The sequence below is a fragment of the Ciona robusta genome, chromosome 7 (genome assembly GCF_009617815.1).
Source record: "Ciona robusta chromosome 7, ASM961781v2".
NCBI lineage: Eukaryota > Metazoa > Chordata > Ascidiacea > Phlebobranchia > Cionidae > Ciona > Ciona robusta.
In genome coordinates this window covers 134,696-147,625 of record NC_143241.1, presented here as the reverse complement: position 1 = coordinate 147,625, position 12,930 = coordinate 134,696, and the positions used below count along the sequence as shown (strand labels likewise).

At 36.8% G+C, this 12,930-nt stretch overlaps 2 protein-coding genes across 2 annotated transcripts; both read left to right on the top strand.

Annotated features, from left to right (window-relative positions):
• Nucleotides 1–1,472: 1,472 nt before the first annotated feature.
• LOC149733200 (general transcription factor II-I repeat domain-containing protein 2-like) lies at nt 1,473–2,375 on the top strand. Its single transcript, XM_089881159.1, has one exon. The coding sequence runs from the start codon at nt 1,473–1,475 to the stop codon at nt 2,373–2,375; it is 903 nt and encodes a 300-aa protein (XP_089737285.1).
• Nucleotides 2,376–9,617: 7,242 nt separating this feature from the next.
• LOC149733199 (uncharacterized) lies at nt 9,618–10,764 on the top strand. The gene is made up of 4 exons (XM_089880638.1): nt 9,618–9,746; nt 9,834–9,951; nt 10,161–10,315; nt 10,573–10,764. Exons 1-4 carry the CDS (start codon nt 9,654–9,656, stop codon nt 10,762–10,764), a joined length of 558 nt encoding a protein of 185 aa, XP_089736764.1. The 5' UTR covers nt 9,618–9,653.
• Nucleotides 10,765–12,930: the final 2,166 nt, after the last annotated feature.

Below are 12,930 nucleotides of genomic sequence, written 5' to 3'. Positions count from 1 at the left end.
ATATATTTATATTTTTTAGACTGAATTTTCAGATTTAAAACCGCACGATGAGCGATTTATTAACGATTACTTTCCTCATGCACTTAACATAACGGAAACACTGTCTCGAGTTTGGCGGGGAACGACAAATATTTAGTCCTTCCTCACAAAATGCAATTGTTGTGTGTTGTATGCTCAAATCAGAAACCTGTGATTTCCAACCATAATAATAAACATCATACTTGAGTTTCCTGTTGTCCAGCGACAACTTGATCTGTTATTTAAGTAAGTTTCTGCAGCCTTGCAGAACGATTGAAAGTTAGTATGAACAGGCTTAGGTTTTGGTAGTGCTTTCTCAACAGGAATTCTCGGCTTAGACTTGTCCTGCTTTTCTTGGAGTTTAGCTGGAAGCTTAATTGTTGGAATTGAACCAATCTTCAATTTTTTTGATTCTAAAACATATTGTTTGCTGATTTTTAAATTGTTGATTTTCAAATGAAAACAAATTGTGCATTTTATATAATACAGCACTGTCAAACTTTACCATTCTTACAAACTTTACTTATAACTTTACCTTACTTACAAACTTTACTTATAACTTTACCTTATTTACAAACTTTACTTTACCTTACTTACAAAATTTACTTACAAACTTACTTTCTGTAATAACAAAACAATCTTCTGTAAAATGAACACTACACATATGCATTTTATCACTTTTGAATATTTTCTCCAAAATGCTATCTGCTCTACAAGACCGTATATGATACATTCCATTTTAACTGCCCCATTCATGCTTTTCCCCTCCATAATACTTCTTGTTCGGGCCCTCCATAATACTTCTTGTTCGGGATGTGAAAAAGAGAAAACTGTGGGCGCCCATTATCACAATCAGGAAAAACACAAACATTTGAACCCATCACCTAAACAATATTAACATTAAAACTACAAAAACATATTAAACTTACACCAAAATCTGCCAATCAATCAACTACATGCCTATCCACAGTATGGTGGTGCAATCTACCAATTACAAAAAAAAGGAAATTATGCACAATATAAACATTACCTGTCTTTTGTACCACTAATTGCTTACATTATGCATTCCAATCATGAAAAATAAAATCGGGTTACCTGTCGGAGCTCTAATTAACTTTAAATGAATATATATCCACAGAATTCACTGTAAATCCACCGACTACTAAAATGTGTCTGTTGTTTAGTAAACAAAGATTCAGATTTCCCCGCAGTTATGTTTGTGCAGTCAAGCGTGATAGCGTGAACGAAAAAGCTGCGATTGATGACGTAATGCGGGAGATTCCATTACTTGTAGTTATATACATTGAATGAATCCACGTGTGAATCCCTACTATTTCATAATAAACATGCTGCTTGGCTGAGGAAAACAACGTCAATATACAGCAGTGCTATTTCTGGTTCAAGGCTTGATTATTTTAAGACTGAAATATAGAATTTACAGTAAATATTTCTCCATGGATTTTGCCAAGAAACGTAAAGTTGACAAGGAGTGTCGCGAATTTAACAAAGATTGGATGCCCAAGTACTTTTTCACACAAGTTGGCAAGAAAGCAGTATGTTTGCTGTGCAATGAAAGTGTTGCCGTGTTTAAGGAGTACAACATTAGCCGCCATCATGCGACAAAACATGCAGGCTATGGGGATATTTTATCATTAGAGGAACGGCAAGTAAGAGCAACAGAACTGGACAGAAGACTTCTAAGGCAGCAGAATGTATTCATAAAAACCAATACAGCCCAGAAAACTGCCACTCGTGGCAGCTTTGTGGTCGCATACAACATTGCTAAGCACAGCAAATCGTTCTACGATGGTGAATTTGTCAAAAAGTGCATGCTCAATGTAGCTGATCTAGTCTGCCCAGAACAAAAAAAAAAAGAAAAGTTTGAAGAAGTCAGTTTGTCGAGAAGAACTGTAGCTCGCCGCATTGGGGCAATGGGTGAAAACCTCACATCACAACTGAAAGCGCATGTACTGTCATTTCAGCTGTTTTCCTTGGCATTGGATGAAAGCACTGACATCGATGATACTGCACAGTTGCTCATCTTTGTGCGAGGTATTTCAGAAAACTTTGAAATCACAGAAGAATTGCTCTCAATGGAATCAATAAAAGGCACTACTACCGGAAAAGATTGTTTTGAATGTGTGCAAAATGCCATGCATACAATGCAGTTACTATGGCAAAAACTGTCCAGTGTTACTACGGATGGTTGTCCATCTTTGACGGAAAAGAAAGTTGGTCTACTGGGGACCATGTTGCAGAGGTCGATTGCGATGATACTGCACAGTTGCTCATCTTTGTGCGAGGTATTTCAGAAAACTTTGAAATCACAGAAGAATTGCTCTCAATGGAATCAATGAAAGGCACTACTACCGGAAAAGATTGTTTTGAATGTGTGCAAAATGCCATGCATACAATGCAATTACTATGGCAAAAACTGTCCAGTGTTACTACGGATGGTTGTCCATCTTTGACGGAAAAGAAAGTTGGTCTACTGGGGACCATGTTGCAGAGGTCGATTGCACCAGGGAGCTGATTTGTCTACATTGCATAATACACCAGGAAGTGCTATGTAAAAGTGTATTTTCCCGAAACGCAGCAAATTGTTTTGTAACGTAATTACAAGCATGTTGGTCCAGATCGTCATAGAGATTTTGTTGAAAATATGCCCGAAATGCAAAGAATTTTGTAATTTGCAATGTAGATATTTCTTTGCTATCAGATTGCGCACATCTTCTTTCCTCCAGCTTTTTTTATTCACATTTCGACATCTTTGACTATGTGATTTGCACAATATACATGTTTTATCTCTGGACACAAGTCTTTTTGTGATTCCTCTCTCCCTATCTGTCACAAGTGGTATGGCGTTTGATTTTGTGAAACCTACTACTGGAAAAAATTCTTGAAGAAAGAGACGATGATGCTTCATAAACTTTCGATCATGGAGCATAAAAGCGATGGGAAAAATAAGATCATCCTGTAAAAACACATTCCTCCCAACTAAGACTGAAACGTAAAAATTTCCCATTGAGAATGTTGTATCGTAAGATATAAGATGCTTCAAATTTATATTTTTATTAGTTGTTTTCACTAGATCCTTCATTAACTGCAGCATAGATTCAGTCCCCCATTTGAACAGTCAAACTTGGATACACGTCGAAAGAACGTACGAATGCCCCAGTTTGTATTGAAATTTCTAATGAGCTGAAATACTCATCATTGGAAAATTTTTGATTTTGTAGATACTGGATGTTTTCTACCTGTTTTCGGTCTCTTGGTCTGTCCACAGCCATATGAGCCTGATCGCCTTTACTTTTTGTAGTCTGACAATCATCGTACACTTTTTTGGCTCCGTAGATTTTGTAGCAACGTCTTCGTCGTTTTCAGAAAAATTCCGTTTTTTTCTTGCTGTTGCCATGTGTTGTATCCCGATAGCTTGTTTCATCTCCGAAATAATGAACCAAGGCATGTTTCATCTCCGAAATAATGAACCAGGCATAAGAGGGGGTTAGACTTGTTATTGTAGGCAGCAATCGTGGAATATACATGGCGTTGAAAGTCAGGCAGATTTTGTCTTCCGGTGCCCTCAGGGTCTTTAACATTATAGAACTTTCGCACTAATTCCAAAAGCTTCGTATTTTCTTGCGCCGCCATGATCGAAACGGTACTGGTCACAGGCAAAGTTAGTATAGACCAAGTTAGGAAACGGATTGTAAAACAAAGAGTCTTGTTATCCATTGTCTCGCGTCTACGACGTCATAGTCGCTACCATTACGGAGCCCACGGAATAGCATTTTATCATTGCTGGCTGCTGTTTTTCGTTTAAATATTGCGATTTTTTAAAAACCAAGCACTTCTGCGCGTAAAAATGGCTTTCTACTAATGTTATATCTTATCACAATAACAAACCTCACAAAAATAATCAACTTTTATTGAACACTGAATCGATTAAAGAGTAAAATAACAGAAAATATTAAGTTTACTAACCAAAAAGAACATGTTTAAAATATAAAAATACAAACAAAAACGCATAACATTACCATAAAATGTTGTATCTAGCTGCAGTTTTACATGTAAATTGCCGTGATTTTACTTTTTTGCTCACAAACTTAACACGTATACCCGGCAACGAAACTTAAGGTATCTTTGTAAAATTTGCCTAATATCGAAGTGAAAACAATACTGAGTTACTATTTTTGGTCATTTGCTTGAATTAGTACGTTACGGGTCTTTATGAAATCGGAAAACGCGAACACCTTATCTGCTAGTACTTAAGCAGTTTGGAGCTGCATGTCCACTCATGTTGAATTATAAATGTAGTAAAGAATGGCTCTGTAGATTCGTAGGTATGAATATATACTATTATGTAAACTAAGCTGATTGCTGCTAGTTTTAATCGCCAACGTAAAGTACCCTGTTAAACCACACTGTACGCTGAAAACCAGTCAAAATAATAATTCACTTCACATTAATTCCTAGATTTAATATTATATAACAAGATTTTAATTAGAAATTAATTTTTTAATGTTAAAACAACCGCTATACGTGTTTTTTAGCTTTGTATCGCTTACAAGAACTAAATGAACACATGCCGACCATGCATTTGTATAGACGATTCACGCTCTGTGGGCTCCGTAATGGCGGACACGAGCGCCGTTTCCTAACTTGGTCTATACTAACTTTGGTCACAGGTGAAGTCATTCTTTGTGCTATTTTTCTTGGATTGAAAAAAATATGCAAACCCTGCTTTGGGTGTAACTGCCGGGATACTTGTTATATTTGTTGGGCTCTCCAACAAAGACTTCGCTTCTTCTAAAGTAAGCGGTTCGTTTTGCAACATCATGAAGTTTTCTGACATCTCGTTGAATATAAATTTACATATAGTAACTGGAGTAATTTGGGTCACCATGCAGAATACTGCTAAAGTAAATATATTTCAATTTGGAGTCCCATCTTCCCCCACATTGTAGTTTTGTATGTTTTCATTGCCAAACTTTGAAAGATAATTTATACCTCAGGGGTTATTCAAACATAATATACTGATATAATAACAAGATAATACATGGAAAATATATTCGAAATTCAGTCATTTGCACTTGGAGATTGTTTTGGCACAAAATTGGCTTTTGCCAAAACAGAGTTTTCTGTTATTCTATTCTGTATGGGTGAGGTCTGTGAGGACCTGGGGGTCCCCGATTCTTGACCCGTATATATAGGACTCCATCTGCAGACTATTTCTGCGAACTCGTTTCCGTTCCGACCAAGTCCCGTTTTCTGTCCCGATTCTTGACCCGTAGGACTCCATCTGCGGACTATTTCTGCGAACTCGTTCTCCGGTCCGACCAAGTTCCGTTTTTTTGTCCCGATTCTTGACCCGTATATATAGGACTCCATCTGCGGACTATTACTGCGAACATCATTCGAGAACTACACTCGTACTCACAACGTCACAACCGGACGCACTTCCACAGAAGGTTTATCCTCGTCTGGGCAGCGAGTCACCATATATATGCAACTTTGGGTAATTGTTTGTTTTTTTTCTTGTGTATGACTGTAATTTGGACAACCCATAAGTGACCGCTGGGTTGGAGCAATGTCCGTTAAGTGTCTTGCCCAAGGACACATACGCCGATCAGTGTTAGTACCGCCGTCGAGCATCGAACCGGGGGCGGCGCCGGCCTTTCGGTTATTAAGTTGTCTGCATTTGTAGGATACAAAAATTATCAATTGATGTTCGAACAATATACCCATTGTTCAAACAATACCAATTGTTATGCAATAATATAATGTATATAGGTATAACATGTTAAAACTATGGTGGTAGGGCAAGGAAAAGCATGTTTAAACAAAGCGTACAGTATTGTTTCGTATTATTTACGTGTATTCCTGATAATAAATACACTTATTAATAAAGGTAACCAGGATTTTAAACTGTCCCGTCCTGTCTGTTTTCGAAATTGTAAAATTTCACTTGGTGTGCGAATCGCTAAATAACTCCTCGGGTGTTTTATTTTTATTTTTTTTAAATTGTTGTCAATTAATAAAGGAATGATAGTACTAATTCGTGGTATTACCCAAACCGCCATTAATTTTTGTTTTGAAAATATTTGGCAATACTAGTTTCACTACTATATACCACATAGTACAGTGGGTGAAGATGGGACACTTAAGCACATCAGCATATTTCCTAATATTTTCAAATTCAAAATACATGACGGTTTTTGGGTAATACCACGAGTTAGTATTGTTATTCCTTTATTAATTGACAACAATTAAACACCGATAATCGGTATCGGTAAAAAAGCGCCGATATTTCGCCGATATTTCACCGATATATAAATAGTTCGTGCGAAGGACGTGGGTCCTACTTGACCTTTACGTGCGTCGTAGTTTGACCTTTACGTGCGTCGTAGTTTGACCTTTACGTGCGTCGTAGTTTGACCTTTACGTGCGTCGTACTGTATAGCCGTCACTTGCGTCGTAGTTTAGACTTTACGTGCGTGCTAAACAACATCCACGTGCGTCGTATATTAACGTCCACGAGCGTTGTATAGTTTAGCGTTCATGTGCGTCCTAGTTTCATACAAAAGCAACGCCTTCCTAAGAACATGCAGGTTTCCTAAAAACAAGTAAACCAACCAATTTTTCTCTATAACTTGCAATATCTTGAATACAGGCATTACTTTTGATTAAAACTGATCATTTCATATGTTTCGCTATAGTATCAAATATCGGTAAAAGCTAAAAATATCAGTATCGGTCGAAAAAAATGATATCGGTCGGTCTCTAATTTAAATAACCACAGTTACACACCACCATCCGTAACTATATAATGCATATATACCACCATCCGTTACTATATAATGCATATAAACCACCATCCGTAACTATATAATGCATATAAACCACCATCCGTAACTATATAATGCATAAACATCACCATCCGTAACTAAACACCATCCGTAACTAAACACCATCCGTAACTATATCTTGGTTACACACCACCATCCGTAACTATAAAATGCATATATACCACCATCCGTAACTATATATTGCATATATACCACCATCCGTAACTATATAATGCATATACACCACCATCCGTAACTATATAATGCATAAACACCACCATCCGTAACTATATAATGCATATATAACACCACCCGTAACTATATAATGCATATACACCACCATCCGTAACTATATAATGCATATACACCACCATCCGTAACTATATAATGCATAAACACCACCATCCGTAACTATATATTGCATATATACCACCATCCGTAAGTAATATGGACGTTTATTGCATTTTGGTTGTTGTCCGTAAGCATCCGCGCGTCAGTAAATTAGTTTTGCACATTCATCCGCACATCTGTAAATCCGCGCGTCAGTAAATTAGTTTTGCACATTCATCCGCACATCTGTAAATCCGCGCGTCAGTAAATTACTGTCGGCATCCGCAGCATCCGCCGTCAGTAAATTAGTGTTACCCCAAAAAGTAAAACTAGCAAAAACTGTGTTATGAAATCCTCGAACCATGACGTCATAAAATCGAGATTTCGGAATGGGTCTGAGTTTCAAAATGTTCAACTTATTAAATTCTACAAGAGTAACAATTTTTATGCTTTTACCTCAAATTCCACAATTATTTCACTATTCTGCTGGACTATAAGTCATTAAAAGTTTACGTAACAAAAACCTTGTATCTGCAAATTGTGAAGAACTACTCAATACAACAACTGGCGTCCCATTATCACTTTTAAGAAGAATTTCTGAAAATAACACTGGCTGTTTTAAAGGCAATACCTATCCCTCAGAATTACTGGCATTTGCCTTAACTTTGCAGTTTTATTCTTCTGAGGCCTATGATTATGTTCGCAAAACATTTAACCTAGCTTTACCATGTCAGTCAAACATTAGAAAATGGTACAGCAAAATAGGCTACCACTCGGTCCAGGGTTCACCAATCCAGCATTTCAATCATTATCAGCCGAAGTACTTCGTGCCAAAGAAAATAAAAAGAACGTGATATGAGCCCTTATGCTGGATGAAATGGCAATCAAAAAACATGTGTCCTGGGATGGTCAACAATTTAGAGGTTATGTTGATCTTGGCTGCGGAGCTCCTGAAGATGATGAGTGTCCTGCTGCGAAGAAGGCTTTAGTGTTTATGGTTGTTAGCATAAATGATAGCTGGAAAGTGCCTGTGGGATATTTTTTCATTGATGGTTTAAGTGGGACTGAACGAGCAAATCTAGTGAGAGTTTGCATAGAACGTTTACATGATGTTGGGGTGATGATTAGTTCTGTGACCTGTGATGGTCCTTCGTGACACATTTCAATGCTGACCGAACTTGGTGCATGTTTAAATCCAATCAATTTCACCCGATTCGACTCGTGATTAACCCTAGACATTAGAGGAAGTTTGACAAATATTAGCAGCGCATGAATGGGCGCAAAATAAAACTTTCATACCATAGCGACACGCAATTAACGCTATATATGGTTAAGTGCGTGATGTTGATTATGAAGCGAAAACGTGAGGCATTTTATTTATTACATTGGCAAAACAGCTATATAATTAATTAGAGTGACCGTGGGCTGTAGGTATTTGCAGTGAATTGTAGACTTGAAAAAGGTGAAAAGCATTAGTTTGGCAACATATTCTTGCTTTGTTTTAAGTTGTTAATAGAGTACCAATTACCAGATTTGATTCGTTCGGTGCGCCTCTCAGGCTTTCTGCATGTAATTTGTAAAATACGTGACTATCACCCCCCGGCTACTTCCTCCTCATAACTATTCCCCGGCTACTACCCCTCCGTGACTATTCAACCCATGAATATCCCCCCCGGCTACTTCCCCTCCGTGACTAATCACCCGGCTACTTCCCCTCCACAACTACTTTCCTCCGTAACTATTTACCCTGGCTACTTCCCCTCCGTGACCATTCACCCCGGCTACTTCCCCCGTGACTATTCTGCACATAGCTATCCCCCCGGCTACTTCCCCTCTGTAACTATTTCCTCCAGTGACTAATACCCCCCCCCCCCCCCCGGCTACCTACTCTACGTGACTATTCACCTGGCTACTTCCTCTCCGTGACTATCCATTGCCTCTACGGCCATTTCCCCTAACTTCTTACACCTGGGGAGGGGGAAATAGTCATCCTGAGGAATAATCTGGGAAGGAATGATCACAGGTGAAATAGTCACCCGGGGAAAAGCTGACAGGGATATAGCCAGTTGCGATATCCAACCACTTATGTGAAGTCTTAGTTAACATGCAAGTACGCTAAAATCTGATTTTCTTACTCATACTTTTTTAATTTAAAATATGGTTCATTTAGCATATTGCAGTATATATATATATATATGTTAAAATGATGCTAACAATTCATCTTTTGGCTCAATAATACTAATAGTCATTACCTTATTATTGTCTCTTTTTGCAGTAATAGGAATAGCCAATAAGAAAAATTGCTTTCTCTCTGAAGATGCCGAGAATACGGTATGTGTGATCAGTGAGTTTATCTTAAAAGCAGTTTTTGTAAAATAGTTAGTACAAATATTGTTTTTCGTACCTGTTGTTTTGTAATTTAGAAACAATCTTACTGAAAAACAAAAGGAAGACCTTATGACATTTTGGAGAAAGAGAATGCGAAGACCAACTTCAAATCTTGTTTCGGATGCATTTGCAATATCTGGACTTTCAGTACCAAAAGTTAAAGTGAGTTTGATAAGATTTCTTTTCTAGGTATAACCAATATTAGCTACACATAAGTGAGTAATCTCATCATGCAAACTTAATTTTAAGAGGTGGATACAGAACCACAAATCAAAACTTACTTGTACCACATCAAAGAAATCTAGAATCTTATTGAGTAGAAAACAGACAGCATATAATTTGTTTTGCTCTTTGTTGCAAGATGTTGGTAAGAAAATTAAATCTGTAGGTATATATTTAATTTGTTTCTTTTTAATTTGTTTTGCTCTTTGTTGCAAGATGTTGGTAAGAAAATTAAATCTGTAGGTATATATTTAATTTGTTTATTTTTAATTTGTAACTGTTAACTGTTCTAAAAAGAGTAAACCATATTAGAATGTATTTGTGGTACAGACAGACATTAATATAATTTGTTAGATTTCCGGTTATGGGGTAAAGCTTGGGCAGGTCTCTCTAAGACTGAAAAAGAAGGTTGGAAAGATAAAGTTGATCAACAGCCATGTAATGAAGAAATGGATGACAAACAAAGAAACAGTTTAATAACTAAACAGCTGAAAATCATGACACAAGTGGTAAAATCATGCTACATACGGTAAAACGTTTCTTTGAAACAAGCGGTTCCCAAACTGGGGTCCGTACAGCAGTTTTTAGAGGGTTACCTCATTTGATGGTTTCTTCTTTTTCTTTCATTGGTGTGGTTATTCATTTTCCTATAGCATTTTTTGACTTTTTCCAGGGCTGTGAAATATCAAACTAATTGCAAAGGGTCTACCAGGCAAAATCTTTAGAAAAGTTAGAGAACCGCTGTTTTAAACGATTGTTTTTACAGACGGAAACTTTGGATAAAGATGGAGTGGTTATGGGTGGATTGTCATATTTTAATGGGACCTTTAATGTATTTGGAACCTCTACGTCGATGTCATATTTTAAGCAGGGAAACATACAAAGAGAATTTTTATCCCACATGAACCAAATTAACCTATCCGGTGTGTTCACGTTTCAACATCTTTTGTTTATTTGAAAAACTAGTACTCCTGCTCAATTGATACCTTCTATTTTAAAAAACTATAATAACTATATAATAAAATATTAATGCCAGATTTAGCTCTCCGTTTTATGTGACTTAATGTGTTTATTCCATAAGAAAAAGAGTGTAGCGGCGCCCGATCTTCAACCAAGATTGGTGCCTCTTCTCTCGTCAGTCTTTTGTAAGGTTACAGAATCTTTATTGACACGTAACTGAAAAATGCAGTTATACATAAATACTCAAATACGAATTATAGCACAAAAACACAGAAACATACCTTTAATTTTGGACTTATACATTTTCCAACTGCGTCTAGCCCATTACATTTTATAATGAATAATTTAAACGACTCAGACTGCAGGAAAAGAAAAAGGCAGTGCCACGTATACAACTATTTAACGAAAACATATAAACCAAACAGAGAAAAAACAAAACAACATCCACGTGCGTCGTATATTAACGTCCACGAGCGTTGTATAGTTTAGCGTTCATGTGCGTCCTAGTTTCATACAAAAGCAACGCCTTCCTAAGAACATGCAGGTTTCCTAAATACAAGTAAACCAACCAATTTTTCTCTATAACTTGCAATATCTTGAATACAGGCATTACTTTTGATTAAAACTGATCATTTCATATGTTTCGCTATAGTATCAAATATCGGTAAAATATCGGTATCGGTAAAAGCTAAAAATATCAGTATTGGTCGAAAAAAATGATATCGGTCGGTCTCTAATTTAAATAACCACAGTTACACACCACCATCCGTAACTATATAATGCATATATACCCATCCGTTACTATAAATATCGGTAAAATATCGGTATCGGTAAAAGCTAAAAATATCAGTATTGGTCGAAAAAAATGATATCGGTCGGTCTCTAATTTAAATAACCACAGTTACACACTACCATCCGTAACTATATAATGCATATATACCACCATCCGTTACTATATAATGCATATAAACCACCATCCGTAACTATATAATGCATAAACATCACCATCCGTAACTAAACACCATCCGTAACTAAACACCATCCGTAACTAAACACCATCCGTAACTAAACACCATCCGTAACTAAACACCATCCGTAACTATATCTTGGTTACACACCACCATCCGTAACTATAAAATGCATATATACCACCATCCGTAACTATATATTGCATATATACCACCATCCGTAACTATATAATGCATATACACCACCATCCGTAACTATATAATGCATAAACACCACCATCCGTAACTATATAATGCATATATAACACCACCCGTAACTATATAATGCATATACACCACCATCCGTAACTATATAATGCATATACACCACCATCCGTAACTATATAATGCATATACACCACCATCCGTAACTATATAATGCATAAACACCACCATCCGTAACTATATATTGCATATATACCACCATCCGTAAGTAATATGGACGTTTATTGCATTTTGGTTGTTGTCCGTAAGCATCCGCGCGTCAGTAAATTAGTTTTGCACATTCATCCGCACATCTGTAAATACGCGCGTCAGTAAATTAGTGTCGGCATCCGCAGCATCCGCCGTCAGTAAATTAGTGTTACCCCAAAAAGTAAAACTAGCAAAAACTGTGTTATGAAATCCTCGAACCATGACGTCATAAAATCGAGATTTCGGAATGGGTCTGAGTTTCAAAATGTTCAACTTATTAAATTCTACAAGAGTAACAATTTTTATGCTTTTACCTCAAATTCCACAATTATTTCACTATTCTGCTGGACTATAAGTCATTAAAAGTTTACGTAACAAAAACCTTGTATCTGCAAATTGTGAAGAACTACTCAATACAACAACTGGCGTCCCATTATCACTTTTAAGAAGAATTTCTGAAAATAACACTGGCTGTTTTAAAGGCAATACCTATCCCTCAGAATTACTGGCATTTGCCTTAACTTTGCAGTTTTATTCTTCTGAGGCCTATGATTATGTTCGCAAAACATTTAACCTAGCTTTACCATGTCAGTCAAACATTAGAAAATGGTACAGCAAAATAGGCTACCACTCGGTCCAGGGTTCACCAATCCAGCATTTCAATCATTATCAGCCGAAGTACTTCGTGCCAAAGAAAATAAAAAGAACGTGATATGAGCCCTTATGCTGGATGAAATGGCAAT